Source organism: Pseudorasbora parva, chromosome 4 (genome assembly GCF_024679245.1).
Source record: "Pseudorasbora parva isolate DD20220531a chromosome 4, ASM2467924v1, whole genome shotgun sequence".
In the NCBI taxonomy this organism is placed as follows: domain Eukaryota; kingdom Metazoa; phylum Chordata; class Actinopteri; order Cypriniformes; family Gobionidae; genus Pseudorasbora; species Pseudorasbora parva.
The window spans coordinates 16928126-16943488 of NC_090175.1; the positions used below are offsets into that span (position 1 = coordinate 16928126).

At 35.6% G+C, this 15363-nt stretch overlaps 1 protein-coding gene across 2 annotated transcripts in view; it reads right to left on the reverse strand.

Annotated features, from left to right (window-relative positions):
* evi5l (ecotropic viral integration site 5 like) overlaps positions 1-15363 on the reverse strand; it is a 94225-nt gene that overhangs the window by 24480 nt on the left and 54382 nt on the right. For both annotated transcript variants that reach the window (XR_010904719.1, XM_067441133.1), the window contains exons 14-19: positions 9437-9553; positions 9077-9217; positions 8733-8897; positions 6869-7015; positions 5684-5779; positions 3155-3250 (exon numbers count right to left, since the gene is read on the reverse strand). Coding sequence is in view for 1 of the 2 variants with exons in the window: in XM_067441133.1 (XP_067297234.1) it covers positions 3155-3250; positions 5684-5779; positions 6869-7015; positions 8733-8897; positions 9077-9217; positions 9437-9553 (762 nt within the window). In the remaining variant the exon portion in view is untranslated. The remainder of the gene's footprint in view (positions 1-3154; positions 3251-5683; positions 5780-6868; positions 7016-8732; positions 8898-9076; positions 9218-9436; positions 9554-15363) is intronic.

Genomic DNA, 15363 nt, shown 5'->3' on the forward strand with positions numbered 1-15363 from the left:
CATGTTGGGTAGAAATCCAATCAGAGCGAATCTTTGAGGGTAGGTTGATCTAAGCAGAAGCAGCCGAGAGCCATTTAAAAAAGCCGCGGCAAATGCAAGCAACAGCTAAACAAACGCAGCAGCAGTTACAAAGAAAAGACAGAACAGAAATGTCAGAGGCACATGAGTTACATGCCAAAGCACGCACGCCAAGTTTATTTTATCAGATAAACCACCGTGTTTCCGCTAGCTGCTAAACTTGGAATAAAATAGAAGCTAAAGAAAACCACGTCTGACCTGTATTGATTAGACCAGCGTTTCCCAACCGGGGTGCCGTGTAAAACGCACTTGCACCGCGGTCCATCTTACATCTGATGATGACGCATCTTTGATATGGGTTGTAACTTGAAAATAATGCTTTATGTATGTTTCTGTCAATGGATACACGTGCTGGCTCCTCAGTGATAGGCTACACTACAACAACGATAATAAAAGAAAAAACTGGCAAAACGGTTTCTCTTTGTAAACTGTGTTAAATGCATGCGAGTGCTGCCGTTTGTCCAGTCATTTCGCCGTCCTCACCCGGGACGCCAGAAGACGCGAATGAGAGCGCGCACGTGCTGTGTGAAGATCTGTCATCCGAGAGCGCGCACGCGTCCCACAGCGCGCAAATATTCAGTTATCTTTCAAGTCTTGCGCTTGAACGGACAAACTCATACAAAAAGTATGTCAACATGTCCATCTTGTTAAGTATCCAAGCAGACATAGTCTGAATATGCCTTAAGTGAACTTTATACAGTCGAGAAAGACGACGCATACCCCTGTCTTAAAGGGGCAGCAACCTTTAATGTCAAAGAAAATATGAGGACTCACTGCTCTTGATTGAATAGCTTGTGTAAGTTTAATAAGGATTAATCTTTCATTTAAACAGTTAAATAAGTAGTTATTTTACATTTGATTATTTATTCTATTTCTCTACCTAAAACTAACGTTAGACCTACCTGAAAAACAGGAAATGCATTGTTCATTTTACCAGTATCTTTGCTCAATATAATTTATTTGTGCTACTGCTTTTATTTAAGTTATTTGCTCTTATCTTCTTTATTTTTAATAGTCCTTTATTCTGTGAACATAGCAAATACCGAACCGTACTGAAACCGTGAACCTAAAACGTAATACAAACCGACCCGTGAGACTAAGACTAAAACTCTTATGATATTTAGTCGACTAAAACTAGACGAAGACTAAAAGATTTCAGATGACTAAAATGGGACTAAAACTAAATGGTGTGTTATTCAAAAGACTAAGACTAAGACTAAATCTGAATTTGCTGTCAAAATTAACACTGCCCCACACGATACCAAACCCTACTGATGTTACACAAACCATGTTCCAGTTCGCTCTCTCAACAGTTCAAAAATAGGTGAAGTGGAGAAAGGCATATAGTCCATCATAACATCGTAATATACACCATATTAGGGCTGCACGATATTGGAAAAAAATTACTTTGCGATATTTTTCCCCCCAACGATATATATTGCGATATTGAGAGCCATCAATCAAGGCTTAAGTCAATAATAATTACCATTCCATGATATTAATAATTTCACTAATAAGCAAGCTTCATTACAAGTGACATAAATAAATGTTGGAAAGTATGTGCAAACAGAAACTAAACCTCCAGTAGGTGGCAGCAGGTGACCGTCTTAATGAGCCAGTCACTGATTCGTTCATTCAAACGATTCATTCAAACAATTCGATTCAGTAACACACTTGTTGCTGTGAGTGAGACGCGTTACGGGTCTGCTGTGAACGATTTTCACTGCTGAAATAAAACAAAAACACTTAATATTGCATCTAAAATGTAAGTGACTTTAAGTGAATGTTAATTAGTTGTTTATGGAACTGTCATATGAAATCAGTGTTATTTTCAGTCTTGATGGTTTCAGTGTTGTAATTTCTCCTCGAGAGGCTGCACGAGCGTCAACAGCGCGACCTTATTATCATCAGTTCATTAATATTATTATCCTCTATTGATAGCCACTTACACTAATGCACAAACATTCTTGCATTTTGGTGATTCGCTAGTTATTTTTTTTGTTTTAATCAGGCTCTTGTCCGTCAGGCAAGTAAAATTCTCTTTAATTGTCTCTTCAAAAAATCCACTTGTCCCGGACAAGCGTTAATGTCGAGCCCTGCTTTGTATTCGTCGTTAAGAGCTTTGTGGTGCTGTAAGTTTTAAGTGACCAGACAAATTGGTGGTGTTTTCTTGTTTTGTGGCCACAACTTTCTGACACTCCATGCAATTACCTCTTTTTGGTCAACATCCTCCTTTTTATAGCCGAAATAGTCCCAAAAAGATGATTTCTGGTACAAAACCTTTTTTGTTGCTGTTGCGGCGGATCCTCTTCGTCACGCATTTTAGCAGTTAATGTTTGGCCGTGAGCCGCGGTGAGCAGCGGTACAGCGAACCAATCACTGTGCAGTCACGCGGAACGTGCATGTCACTCCAGCAACAAACTCGTGTTTACTATGTGCTACCGTTCTCTTAATACACTATGGTCTGGCTACTACCCTTCACATCGCATCTGCCGGCGATGTGACTATCGCTCACGAGCACATCGCGATGTCGATGTTAAAACAGAATATCGTTCAGCCCTACATCATATACATAATTCACCCGCTATATATCTAAATGTACCCAATTCAACATAAAAAAATACCGGGATAACCTGGCTTCTCTTGAGAATCCCTTGCTTCAGAGCGATCATAGTTAATGATATGCAAAAGCCCGGCCGCACGTTGACGTGATTGGTTACAAGGTAGTTTGCGATGTAAGAAACACCAGTTTTTTCACTGCAGTTTAAAGGATAAAACACTGAGCAACTGTATTGAATTGGATTGGCATATTATTATTCTCTTAAAGTATACTAAAAACAACATTAAAAACTTTTCAGCACAAGTGGGCCTTTAAGAAAAGGAGAAACCAGTTTTGTTTAGTATATAGGGATCATGGTAAGTAGTTTTAACCAACAACGTGGGTTTTAAATGGCTTTTTTTCTGATCATAGATTGCAATGCAGGACTGTATGTAAAAAAGTGTTAAGATTGTGACAGATAGCAGCTGAGCTTGCATACTAGTGCATGTATGTATGTGTTTGTTTGTGAAAACTCACCTCACTCTTGAGTTCAGCGATCTGTTGCCTCAGTTGAGTTATATACTGTTTGGAGTCGGAGTGATTCAGCTGACCTTGGATCAGTCCTTCCTCTTTCTGTAGGCAATGTATACACACACATTTACACTTGATTATACTGTGTATATACCAATTTATACACACAAAATAGAACAATATGTAACATGCACTTAGTAGCCTGGCAATATTTTCCAATATCGAAAGAGATTTATCTATACAGCAATAGCCAATGTAATCCGGATATTTGCATTAAACAATTGTTGTAGTTGCCATGTAAACAACATTGCTAACATACTGCTAATATTAACTCAAAAATGTTTTTATTGCAAATATTTACTCAAAAAATCCCTGCTGATTAGTTTTCGTAAATGTAAGATCATAAAAAGTAAACAAACATCTTAAATGATCACTAAGGCATCTTATATTTTGGGGATGGAAAAACATGAATTGCGATACATGCCTAATGTGATTATTAAACTTCAAAAGGCTATGATTTCATTAAATATATTTGCGTTTCACGTTTCAAAGCCTTAACGTGGCACTGTTGGGCATTCGACAGGCTCTCACAACTGTTAAAAAAAAATCAACGAACAGCGCACATTTATGACCAAACGATTGCTTATGAACTTATGCTGATCAATTATGACAATGTTTACTTAACGGTGTTTATATAGTAACATGTTGCATATGGTTGAAAGAATGCATATTTTGTCTCCCTCATCTGAATTTCAATGAGCAGCCTGTAATAATAAAGCACAGACCTTTCAAAATAAGAGTGCCCCAGTGTATTTCGGGCTTGTTTAAAAAAAAATGTCACACAGTGTGTCCAATTTCCATCCCGGATATTATTTGGTTACACAAACTGTATTAAATTTAATTTCCATTTAATTTCAAGTACACTATTGCAGCTTCTGCCTGGAATGCCTCATCACAGGAAGGAAAGACTAAGAACATTATTTGACACATAATATTAAATATATAAGTTTTACTAGCATTAGTGTTTTCATAAAACTATAAAAACATTTTTCATTGCTTAAAAAATAATAAATAATTGGCACCCCTGGTAAATATGATCAAAGACGGCTTCACAAAAAATTCACCAAACCCTAACCTTTCATCAGGGGAAAGTCGGGGGAAAATCACATTATGAAATAAATGTTTTTCTCCGAAACAGGTCGGCCATAATAACTGACACCCCTAGAATATTTTATGAGTAAAATATCTCTGAAGTATATTCCCATTAATATTCCCATTTTTAGCACACCAGGGTGACTATGAGCATGAAGCTGTCCAGCTATGATGTCTTGTTCCACAGGAGTATAAATATGAGGAATCACAAAGGCCAAATTCACTTAATCATTCATCACAATGAATATAGAATATAGTTCTGACGTGCAGCAAAAGATTGTTGAGCTTTACTAAATAGAAAGTGGCTGAAAGAAAATAGCTAAAGCATTGAAAATCCCTATTTCCACAATCAGGGCAATAATTAGGAAGTTCAAATCCACTAAAGATGTTACGAATCTGCCTGAAAAAAGGACACGTGCCTATATTGTCTTAATGCACAGTGAGGAGGACAGTTTGAGTGGACAAAGACTCTCCAAGGATCACAGATGGAGATTCGCAGAGATTAGTTGAGTCTTGGGGTCAGAAAGTCTAAAAAAAAATCTAACAATCCCTACATCACCACATGTTGTTTGGGAGGGTTTCAAGAAAAATCCTCCTCGCTCATCCAGAAACAAACTCCAGCATATTCAGTGTCAGACATGACTGAAAATTCAAAAGGGACCTCGTTCTGTGTTCAGATGAAACTATAAAAAGAGCTTTTGGGCAGCAAATCTACCAGATGGGTTTGGTGCAAACAGGGATAAAGAGTACCCCATGTCCACGGTTAAAATTATCACTGAATCTTTAATGTTGTCGGCCTATTTTTTTGCTAGAGGTCCAGGACATCTTGTTCAGATACATGGTATCATGGATTCTAGCAAATACCAACAGATAATAAATCAAAACCTGACGGCCTCTGGTAGATTTCTTATAATGGGCCGTGGTTAGATCTTCCATCAAGAGGGTCACAAAAAGTATTTAATAAAAGGGTGCCAATAATTATGGCCAATGTGTTTTGGGAGAAAAACCTTTATTTTTATAATGTGATTTACCCCCCACTTTTAATTATTTTACTTCAATGAAAAGTTATGTTTTTTCTAATTTTTTGAATGAAAGATCAAAAGGATAAACACTGCTGATTTATTTTTACAGCCTTCTTTGATCATATTTACCAAGGGTGCCAATAATTTTGGCAATGACTGTATATACAGTATGGCAGAAATAGTGAGTTGCACCCCTAAAGTTTTTAAATGTGCTCCTGATTTAGGAGCACAGGTGCTCCTTGGGAAAAATTAAGTAAGCCCTGTCAACTGGCAAAATTGTTTTACAGAAGATGTACATTTTAAATAGCCAAGTAGACTAAGTTATCCCACATATGTCGTAATGCAGGCCTGTATTTCTCACCTGTATTTCTAGATCGGCTATCTTTTGCCGGAGTTCAGCCATAGCGGCCATGCTGTCAGCTTCTCTTAGACGCACTGCCATCACCTCTTCTTTGCTCTAAAAGAAAGAAAGCTGAATTATTTATATAGATCAAAACCATTAAAAAAATAAAAATAAAATCTACATTCTAATTAATACATTAATCTATAAATTAGGGCTGTCAACGTTAACGCGTTAACACATGCGATTAATTTAAAGTCCTTAACGCATTATAATAATTTAAAGCAATTAACGCTAATAAATTTAAAAAATACGTAAGTTGTGTCGATAACGTAATTTCGACGTGCACTCATGAAGGATAATGCTTGATTTGTCATGTGTACGTTGTTGTGATTAGTAATCGTAGGTTTATTCAGTCAAAGCGGTTGATTTAGGAGGCTTTTTTGCATCTCCGTGTGGCATGACGTCTAAAATGAAAGCAATCTCGTTGTTGTTGTTGCTCTGCACACACACTATACACTTTGATTTCTGTAAAAAAATGTTATGTAATGTTTTTTTTTTTCATGGGTGCGTGTATAAATGTATTATAATAATAGAAGTATATGGACTCCTTATATTTGTTTATGTGGTGTCATTTTGGCATCTCCAGTGATCCTTGAATCACCCTTCAATCTGATTGTTTACTTTGGATATAGCAAATTATGACAAAATGAATGTGTTTAATGAGATAAATGGTGTATGATTCATTTTAGGATAAGTGTGCAATTAATCGCATGACAAAATCCTTTCACTTTATTGACAGCCCTATTATAAAAGTCTTTTTACTAAGAATCGACTGACGTTAGAATTCTTGCTAGGTGATAATTATTTCATTTTATGGCTGATGACCGATAAAATGACATATATTCAGATTCTATATTATTATTTCTAAATAAATAAATAATAAAACATTAAAAACTAAGATTAATCATTGTAAATGCAACAAGTGAATAAAGTCATTAGAGCATAATGATAACCTACAGCATGCGAAAACATTTGAGATTTAAGATTGTTTTTAAAGATTGACTTTAAATGAGCGTAAGTTGATGAAAAAATGTCTCATGTTAGGCAATAACCGACATGGCACTGATTTATTGCGCATCCCATTTACCATTTATCTCACTGAATCGGTGCTTCCTGAATTGTATGACTGTGAATGCACTGTACCTTGCAGTCAGACTCGGCTTGCTTTCTCTTCATTTCGTTGAGCTGGCTTTGTAGTGTTTTGTTGTGAGAAAGAGCATTCTGCAGTCTCTCCTGCAGGCTGGCGCTCTCTTGCTCATGTCTCCCAACTAGTTTACAGTTGATCTGGTTCTAAGGAGACAGGGAGGTTATGCAAGTTTGTTTTGTTGCCAAACTATCCCTTAAATTACCTTTTGATCAGCTGGGTATGGATAATGTTGAGCCACTAAAGTGAATTTAGGCAGGGTATGTTGGTCATTACCACAAAAAATCCTGATGTTTTCCCCCTTAAATCCATCAAGGCAGGTTTTATGCTGTCCTTATTTTGATAAACCTTTTATACTGCAAACTGATGGATTAGATAGATTGGAGTAGGAGCTGTTCTTCTCCAGGGGACACAAAAAGACCGACAAGTAGGGTTGTAAATGATTAGTCGCGAATAATCAGATCCAAAATAAAAGTTTGTGTTTATATAATATATGCGTGTGTACTGTGTATAATTATTATGTATATTTGAATACACAATCATACATGTATATATTTAAGAAATATTTGCATCAAAATACAGTGTGTATGTATGTATATACATAATTTATATTATATAGAAATATTAATATTTTATATAGAAATATAACAAATAGTTTTTAAATATATTCAGGCATGCGTGTGCATTTATAACTACATAATAATTATACACACACATATTTTATGTAAACTTTTATTTTGGTTGTGATTAATCGTGATTAATCATTTACAGCCCTATCCCAAAGCCTACATTAGTCATTAAGTTAAGTTGTGTGTGTGTGTGTGTGTGTGTGTGTGTGTGTGTGTGTGTGTGTGTGTGTATGTATGTATGTATGTATGTATATATGTATGTATGTATGCATGTGTTTGTATGTCAGAGGTGGACAGTAACTAAGTACATTTACTTGAGTACTGTACATAAGTACACTTTTTGAGTATCTGTACTTTACTTGAGTATTATATTTTCTGGAAACGTATAACTTTTACTGAAATACATCTGAAAGACAAATATCGTACTTTTTATTCCACTACATTTCTATCAAAGTCGAAAGTCGCTTCTGTAGCAGCTTTGAAAGTCAGTGGATGATTTTTTTTTTCTTTAAAAGGTGTTTTTGAACACTGATCAGTTTATAGCAAAATGGAAGAAAACGGATGTCAACATGTTCATTTTGGCGAGTATTCACATAAACAAAGTTGATTATGTCTTAAGGGAAGGTGAACAGTTGGAGAATATCAGATGTGTATCAGTGTATTGGATCCATGCGTTCGGCCATAAAGTGACAGCAGCTTTATAAAGAGCTTTGTAACTTTTATACAAGTTTAAATGAGTTTAAGGTAGTCATATGCTAGCATGTCGGATGGAGCATCACTGACTGGCTAAAACCATGATGGCATAGTTTACATTCATACAACAACAATAAAATAATGCGCTGACATAAAAAAAAAAGAAATGTACTTTTGATACTTAAGTACTTTTGAAAACAAATACTGTACTTTTACTTAAGTAAAAATCGTTTTTTACAACTTTCACTTGTAACGGAGTAATATTTGACCAGTAGTACTGTTACTTTTACTCAAGTAATAAAGTTGTGTACTTTGTCCACCCCTGGTGTGTGTATATATATATATATATATATATATATATATATATATATATATATATATATATATATATATATATATATATATATATATAAATAAAATCTTAACACAAATTATAAAAAAAATTACTTATACTAATTATACTAAATTATACTAAAATAACATACTAAAATAATTATTATACTAAAAGAACACTGCCATGGACAGGCATTGTAGGTCTAACCTGGCTCTCCAACTGCAGATTTTTAAGTTTGACCTCTTTGAGTTCAGCCTGACCCTGAGCCTCTCGCAGCCTCAGAGTCATCAGTTTATCCTGCAGCTCATTCAACGCATTCTTCTTAGGAGACTCCTTCCAGTGGCCTCCTCCTCCTCCACGAGACGTATGATTCTGTCATAAATAAATTAGGTGAGCAAAGAATTCGATTTTTTATATATGTCAAAACAACTGACAAATGAAAGTGACAATGCAGTAAAACAAAACTCATCAGAATTGTGTAGAGTTTAGACCAATTGTGTAAAGATCAGTAAAGTTGAAGAGCTCAGTGGGGTTGTATAGAGATTCTGCACCTGCCAGCAGTGGTTGAGATCAGTAACGGCCTCTTGCATCTCTCTGAAGGAACGTAGGGTCTCCTGCTCTCTCAGTTTCACCAGTTTCAGCTCCTCTTGCAGCTGAGCTACATTAATTTCATCAGGCAGAGAGTTGTTCCTCTACAATACACATACAATATTTCATTAAGTTTTATACTACAGTACCATTTAGCGCTAAAAGCAGTGATAGTTTTGCATACAACTTTTTTATAATCAGGAAGTCATATCAGTCATATCATCGCCACTGATGATTAATCATCACCACTGGAGCAGAATCATTCTTTCCAATTCATACTTGAAAATTCTGACTAAAAAGTCAAAAGACACACATGAACGCACCTTTTCCAGATCGAGCACTTTGTCCTGCATTTCTTTCAGAGCACCGAGTAGTTCTGCCTCCTGTAGACGAGACTGTTCCAATTGAGTCTGCAGCCCACTCACAAACTCCTCTGTATACTACAGACAGAAAGACAAAATGGATTGAAACACTGATGAGTGCAGAGTAGGTTGTTACGGCTGCCATTACATCAGAGTATATCAGATATAAGGATTTTGAACACAACAAAATTAAGCTAAACTGCACAAAAAGGACATGTCTTTATACAGTGCAACAGCAGGGTTCTGGAAGTAAAATTCTCAATCATTGTATGGACAGATAAGATGATAAAACTTTTAAGACAGCTCTGACGTCCTAAAAAGGATCATCCCTGGGAGGATTCCCAGAAACAGATATTCCTCAGATATTCCTCCATCAATCAGAATTTAGTTGCTAACATGAGAAAGAGAACCATGGCAAAAGATCTCAGCACTGCAAATTATGCAATCAAGAAAATCTCAAACTACATATTTATTTGTACATATTTTAATATAATTTGCAATAAACTTTAATAAAATACATTTTATATAGGGCTGGGCGATAGAATATTATATATATATATATATATATATATATATATATATACATATATATATATATGTATATATATATATATATATATATATATATATATATATATATATATATATATATATATATATATATATATATATGACCCCACTTTAAATTAGGTGGCCTTAAGTACTATGTACTTATATCAGAAAATAAGTACAATGTACAAATTGTATTGCAAAGCACTTTTGTTGATATTGAAGTGCATGGGATACGGGTAGTTAGGGGCAGGTGTGGTGATATGCGTAAGTTTAAGGGTAGGGTTAGGCATAAAGGAAGTGCCAACTGTGTAATTACAAATGTAACTACAGAAATTAATTACAGACGTAATTACATGCAGGTATTTTTAAAATGTAAGTACAATGTAAAAACATGTATGTACACAATAAGTGCATTGTATCAAATGATTAATTAAAATGTTAGTACATAGTAGTTAAGGCCACCTAATATAAAGTGGGTCCTATATATATATATATATATATATAACACGATATAATATTCGTGGTTCCATCCCAAAGAGGCATGAAATCGCTCTCACGGACATTTTCCTGGACCGTTCCCACCTGGTGGAATGACCTGCCGATCTCAATTCGTGCTGCCGAGTCTGTAGCCATTCTTAAAAAACATCTTAAGACACATCTTTTCCATTTGCACTTGACCAATACAGAATAGCACTTACTGATCACCACAGCAACGACCAAAAAGCGCACACTCCTGGATCATATCTACGTCTCTCATCCGGATTTGTGCCTTCAGGCGGGTATGTTACATAGTTATCATAACTATCAGAATCCAGCGTTCTGTATTTTGCGTACGTGAGTTTTTGTTGTAGATGGCTATTGCTGCGCGTTTAGCTAGAATACAAAACCAACCCATTGGGCCACTGAATCTGCATTAACGACAACAGCTGGGGCAACAGCCTTAGTCCTAATGGGTTGTTATCATAGCTATCAAAATCCAGTGTTCGGCATTTTGCGTACGTGAGTTTTTGTTGTAGATGTCTGTCTTAAAAAAAAAAAAAAAATTGTTGTGTATTGTGCTAATTAATTGAGATTTCTTACAGCTCTTACAGGTTTTTGGCCTTGTCTGTTCCGTTGCTTCTATTACTCTCCCCTTTTTTGTAAGTCGCTTTGGATAAAAGCGTCTGCTAAATGATTAAATGTAAATGTAAATGTAACACAGTGGAGATCAAAATTAGAGAACAATTTAGAAACATTTTTTTCAGAAATATTGTTGATATTCATTGCTTGAAGTTTGAAGGACAATTAGCTGTGGGTATCCCATTGTTCTGCTAGCATGTTTTACAAAATACCAAGGTACTTCAACAAAAGCCTTTATTTTGTCAAAAACACTGTGATCAAAATTAGAGAACAATAACCAATGCAGCAAAAAAAAAAAAAAAAAAAAAAAACTTTACAACTAAATGTGACGCTTACAGCAGTCATAAATTAGCAGGAGGTATAGAGGCCCTTGCTTTGAATGAGCTCAGCACATCTGCGGCCACAGGGTATCACTATATATACTCACACTGCTCCGGTGGGATCTTGGTCCACTCTTCTTCCAGTCTGGTCTTCTTTTACACAGATTTTGTATGGGGTTTAGATCAGACTCTGGGCTGGCCATTTCATTATTTCAATGTTCTCACGTTCAAAGAACTGCTTCACCCGTTTTGCAGTGTGATAGGGGGCATTGCGGGCTGATTGGGAGATGCTCGCAGTGAAGGAACCACATGTTGTTGAAGGAGGTTCTGATAAACAGGTTCTAAGGGTCTGCCATGTAGCTGTATAATAGGCCCAACTCCTGCTGCAGAAACATCCCCAAAACCATGCCTCTTCTCCTCCATCTTTCACTGACTTCTTTGGGCACTTCGGGTTCAATCTTTCCCCAGTTTGATGCTGAACATAATGTTTCCCATCAGACACAAATAAATTAAACTTGCATTTATCACTAAAATGAACTTTGGACCAGTTCTCCTCTGTTCACACAACATGCTCCTCAGCAAAGGTTAGTCTAGCCTTTTGATTCTTTCTGCTGCTGAGAGGCTTGGTCACTGCAGAGTGAGCTTTCAGTCTGAATTCTCTTAAATGACAAGACACTGTAAGGCGAGACAGATCCTTACTGTGATCAGCTCTGAAATGGCGAGTAATTCCAGCTGCAGTGTTGAACCAATTCCTCATTGAAAGTCTCCGCATTGTCCTGTCCTCTCGTGCATTGGTCTTGCGTACCTTTTGGGGTACTTGAATGAATTATTGTCTTTGTAAAGCTTCAATATTCTAGAAATTATAGATTTGGAATGACCAACTTCTTTTGCAATAGCTGAAAGGGTCATCCCTTTAGCCTTCATCTGGACAACCTGTTGTCGTAGGGGTTCAGTAAGCTCAGAGTGGCTTGCCATCTTGCAAAGTCAGTGAAAATCGGAAAGTTTGCTTCAAATTAAATAGGGTTTGCCAGATTATTACGGAAATAAGCACCAAGTGCCAGATTAACACCCAAAGCTTGAAGGTATCTGAAAGTGTTCTCTAATTTTGACCAGCGTTATTTTTCAATTGTCTTATTTAAGTTGTATAAACTGTACTTCAGAATATATTTAACTTGTCAAATATGCTTAAAAAACTGCCCTTCTGCTCCTGTTAGGATAATTTCAAAAAGGACTAAGCAGTGACCTTGAAATTTAGGAAATTGTATGTTGTTCTCTAATTTTGATCTCCACTGTATATATTTCATGGCAATACCATGTAAAGCTTTTGCTATCATGCATATGTAAACATATTTGCACAAAGCTCCTTAAAGTTAGACACAATAGAGTGACAAAGAAACATGCATGATTAAAAAAGCACAGGGTTTGCTTGATGTTAAAAGAGATTAAGCACAATAAATGCTAAAAATCAATTTGTTACTCGTGTCTCAAGCGCACAGACAACACACAGCATGTGATCCTAAATTCAGTTATCTTAGGCCAAGTCTACACAAAGCCAGAGCTTTCTCAATCCGATCTTTTTTCCCCTCGTCTCAAGAATGTGCTGTGCTGCTGCTTTGTCATTAAACAATAGTGTGACGACATCTCGTGCCATGTTGTTTCGCTTTTTTAAAGAAATAAAAAACATTTAATTCAGATGGATAATGGTCACTTAGATTGTAAACTATTGTTAAGGCGCTGCGTGATATCATTGCGCCGCTGTACAGCAGCAAAGTTCCTGGATTATTACGCAGGAATGAGAATATAGTTCCTAGCCATATCGGTCTAGAAAATCGCAACTTTTCATTTTCCGTCAGTCTTAGTACAAGATGTAACTATACACATCACAACATGTCAACAGAAAAATGTTGGCGTTATTTTGTCATTTATTGAGTAGCAGGATAGATGGAGCCGTTTACCTCCAGTGTTTGTGCTAAGCTAGGCTAGTGGTGTGTGCGTCAGACAGAGTAATAGCACACATGGAGATGAGAATGGTATGTATGGACTTATCTAACTCTGGGGGATACGGTGAATAAGCTAAAGTCCCAAAAAGTTGGTGTGTTCCTTTAATAAGACTAAGAAAAAATGAATAATTTTTTATTTTTTGGGTGTTCTATTTGTGGAAAAGAGTTCAATTAGGAGGTCACACAGCCTCAGACAGAAGTTCTGGAAGCTCATATTTCATGTACAGTAAGGTCTGAAGAGACTGGTATGAAAGCATACAGGAAATAAGTCAGTCAGATGAATTTGTGGCAAAAACTTTTACAGTGCTAGTATACTGTTGTCTTTGGAAAAATGTGATAATTCATATTAAAAAGTAGAACTGAAATTGTATACATTACAATATGATTAGTTAAAGCCTTTCAAAATGCACCTGCAGACTATTTTTCCAGTCATCAATTTCGTCACTTCTTAAAAAAGTGTGTAAAAACGTTATTTTCTTACTTCAATGCTACTTTTAAATAAAGTACTTGAAAGATGTAAAGCATTGTTTATTGTATTATGTTTCCTATTGTTTGTAATTTGCTGTTTTTGTCCAGTCCTAAGTCAAATTCAACAAAGTGTGCAGTCATTTTTTTTGGATACATACATCATTATCTCACTTACAGTAAGACATTAAAGGGTTAGCTCACCCAAAAATGAAAATTCTGTCATTAATTACTTACCCTCATGTTTGTGATCCGACGATGAACGGAGGTCTTACGGGTGTGGAGCGATTTCATTAATGACAGAATTTTTATTTTTGGGTGAACTAACCCTTTAAGTGTTAAGTCTTGTCATCTTTTTGTGATGTTCACAGATTTCATTTCACAGATGGGTGGTTTGATTTATGGATCAACTTTTAACTGAAGAACTTTTTTAAATCCTTATGGAGAAAAATTCTTATGAATCCAAGGATGCTGAAAAAGTGACAGGTCCCTGTTGGGCTCAATTGCATATTTTGTGCTTAAGTTGCTTAGTAACCATGAACAGTCTACAGTCAGACTAACCTTATTACTTGATGGAATAATTTATATTCTAATTGTTACAATAAATCAATAAATAAAATGATTGCAATTATAAAATGAGTTATATTTTACTAAACTCACGGTTGTTACCATTCTATTAACTCTTTCCCTGCCAAACAAAGATTTTTTCATAAGCAGATGCATATGTAAAATAACGTGATCATCGACATTAAACATCATATAAATCAAAACTGTTCAAAATCAAAAATGTTACTGAATGAAATGTGGACCCAGGACTGTGTGTTTGATCGATCTAGTCTATCTGTGTTTGATCATCGCTCTCAATCTGATCTGGATGTAAAATTAGTCTTGGACAAAAACGTGATTTTCTTAGCTTTTTCTTTAAAAAGTTTCTTTAAAAAAAGAAACTTACCTATATTAATAGATAACAGATAAAATAGGATAATAGATAAAAAAGGAATGCATGAAGCTAGAATAAAACATTTTCTGCCCTTTCTGTTGATATATTGCAAGCTCAGATACTCAAACAACAAAATATTCTCCGGACCAAAACATTTTTGTGAAAATGATCAAAAACCCTCACGGTGGCTTTTTTTAAAAAAAACGCTGGCGGGTTAAGAGTTAAAGTGATAAGACAATCGAGGCCATCTGCCACAAAGTCTCAGCTAACATTTCTTGGAATGGCAAATTGGTACAAGAGATTTGTACATAACTGTGTTAGTGCCTAAAATTACTGTAACAAATGAGATCTAGATCCTTATGACATAAAATAGCAATTTCAGCCACTATTTCATTGCCAAAGAAATTGAAGATGATGTATGAAAAACAAACAGTCATACTGTATGTGTCTACTCAGATCAACAGATGTGATTCTGGAAATTTTAGATAATTT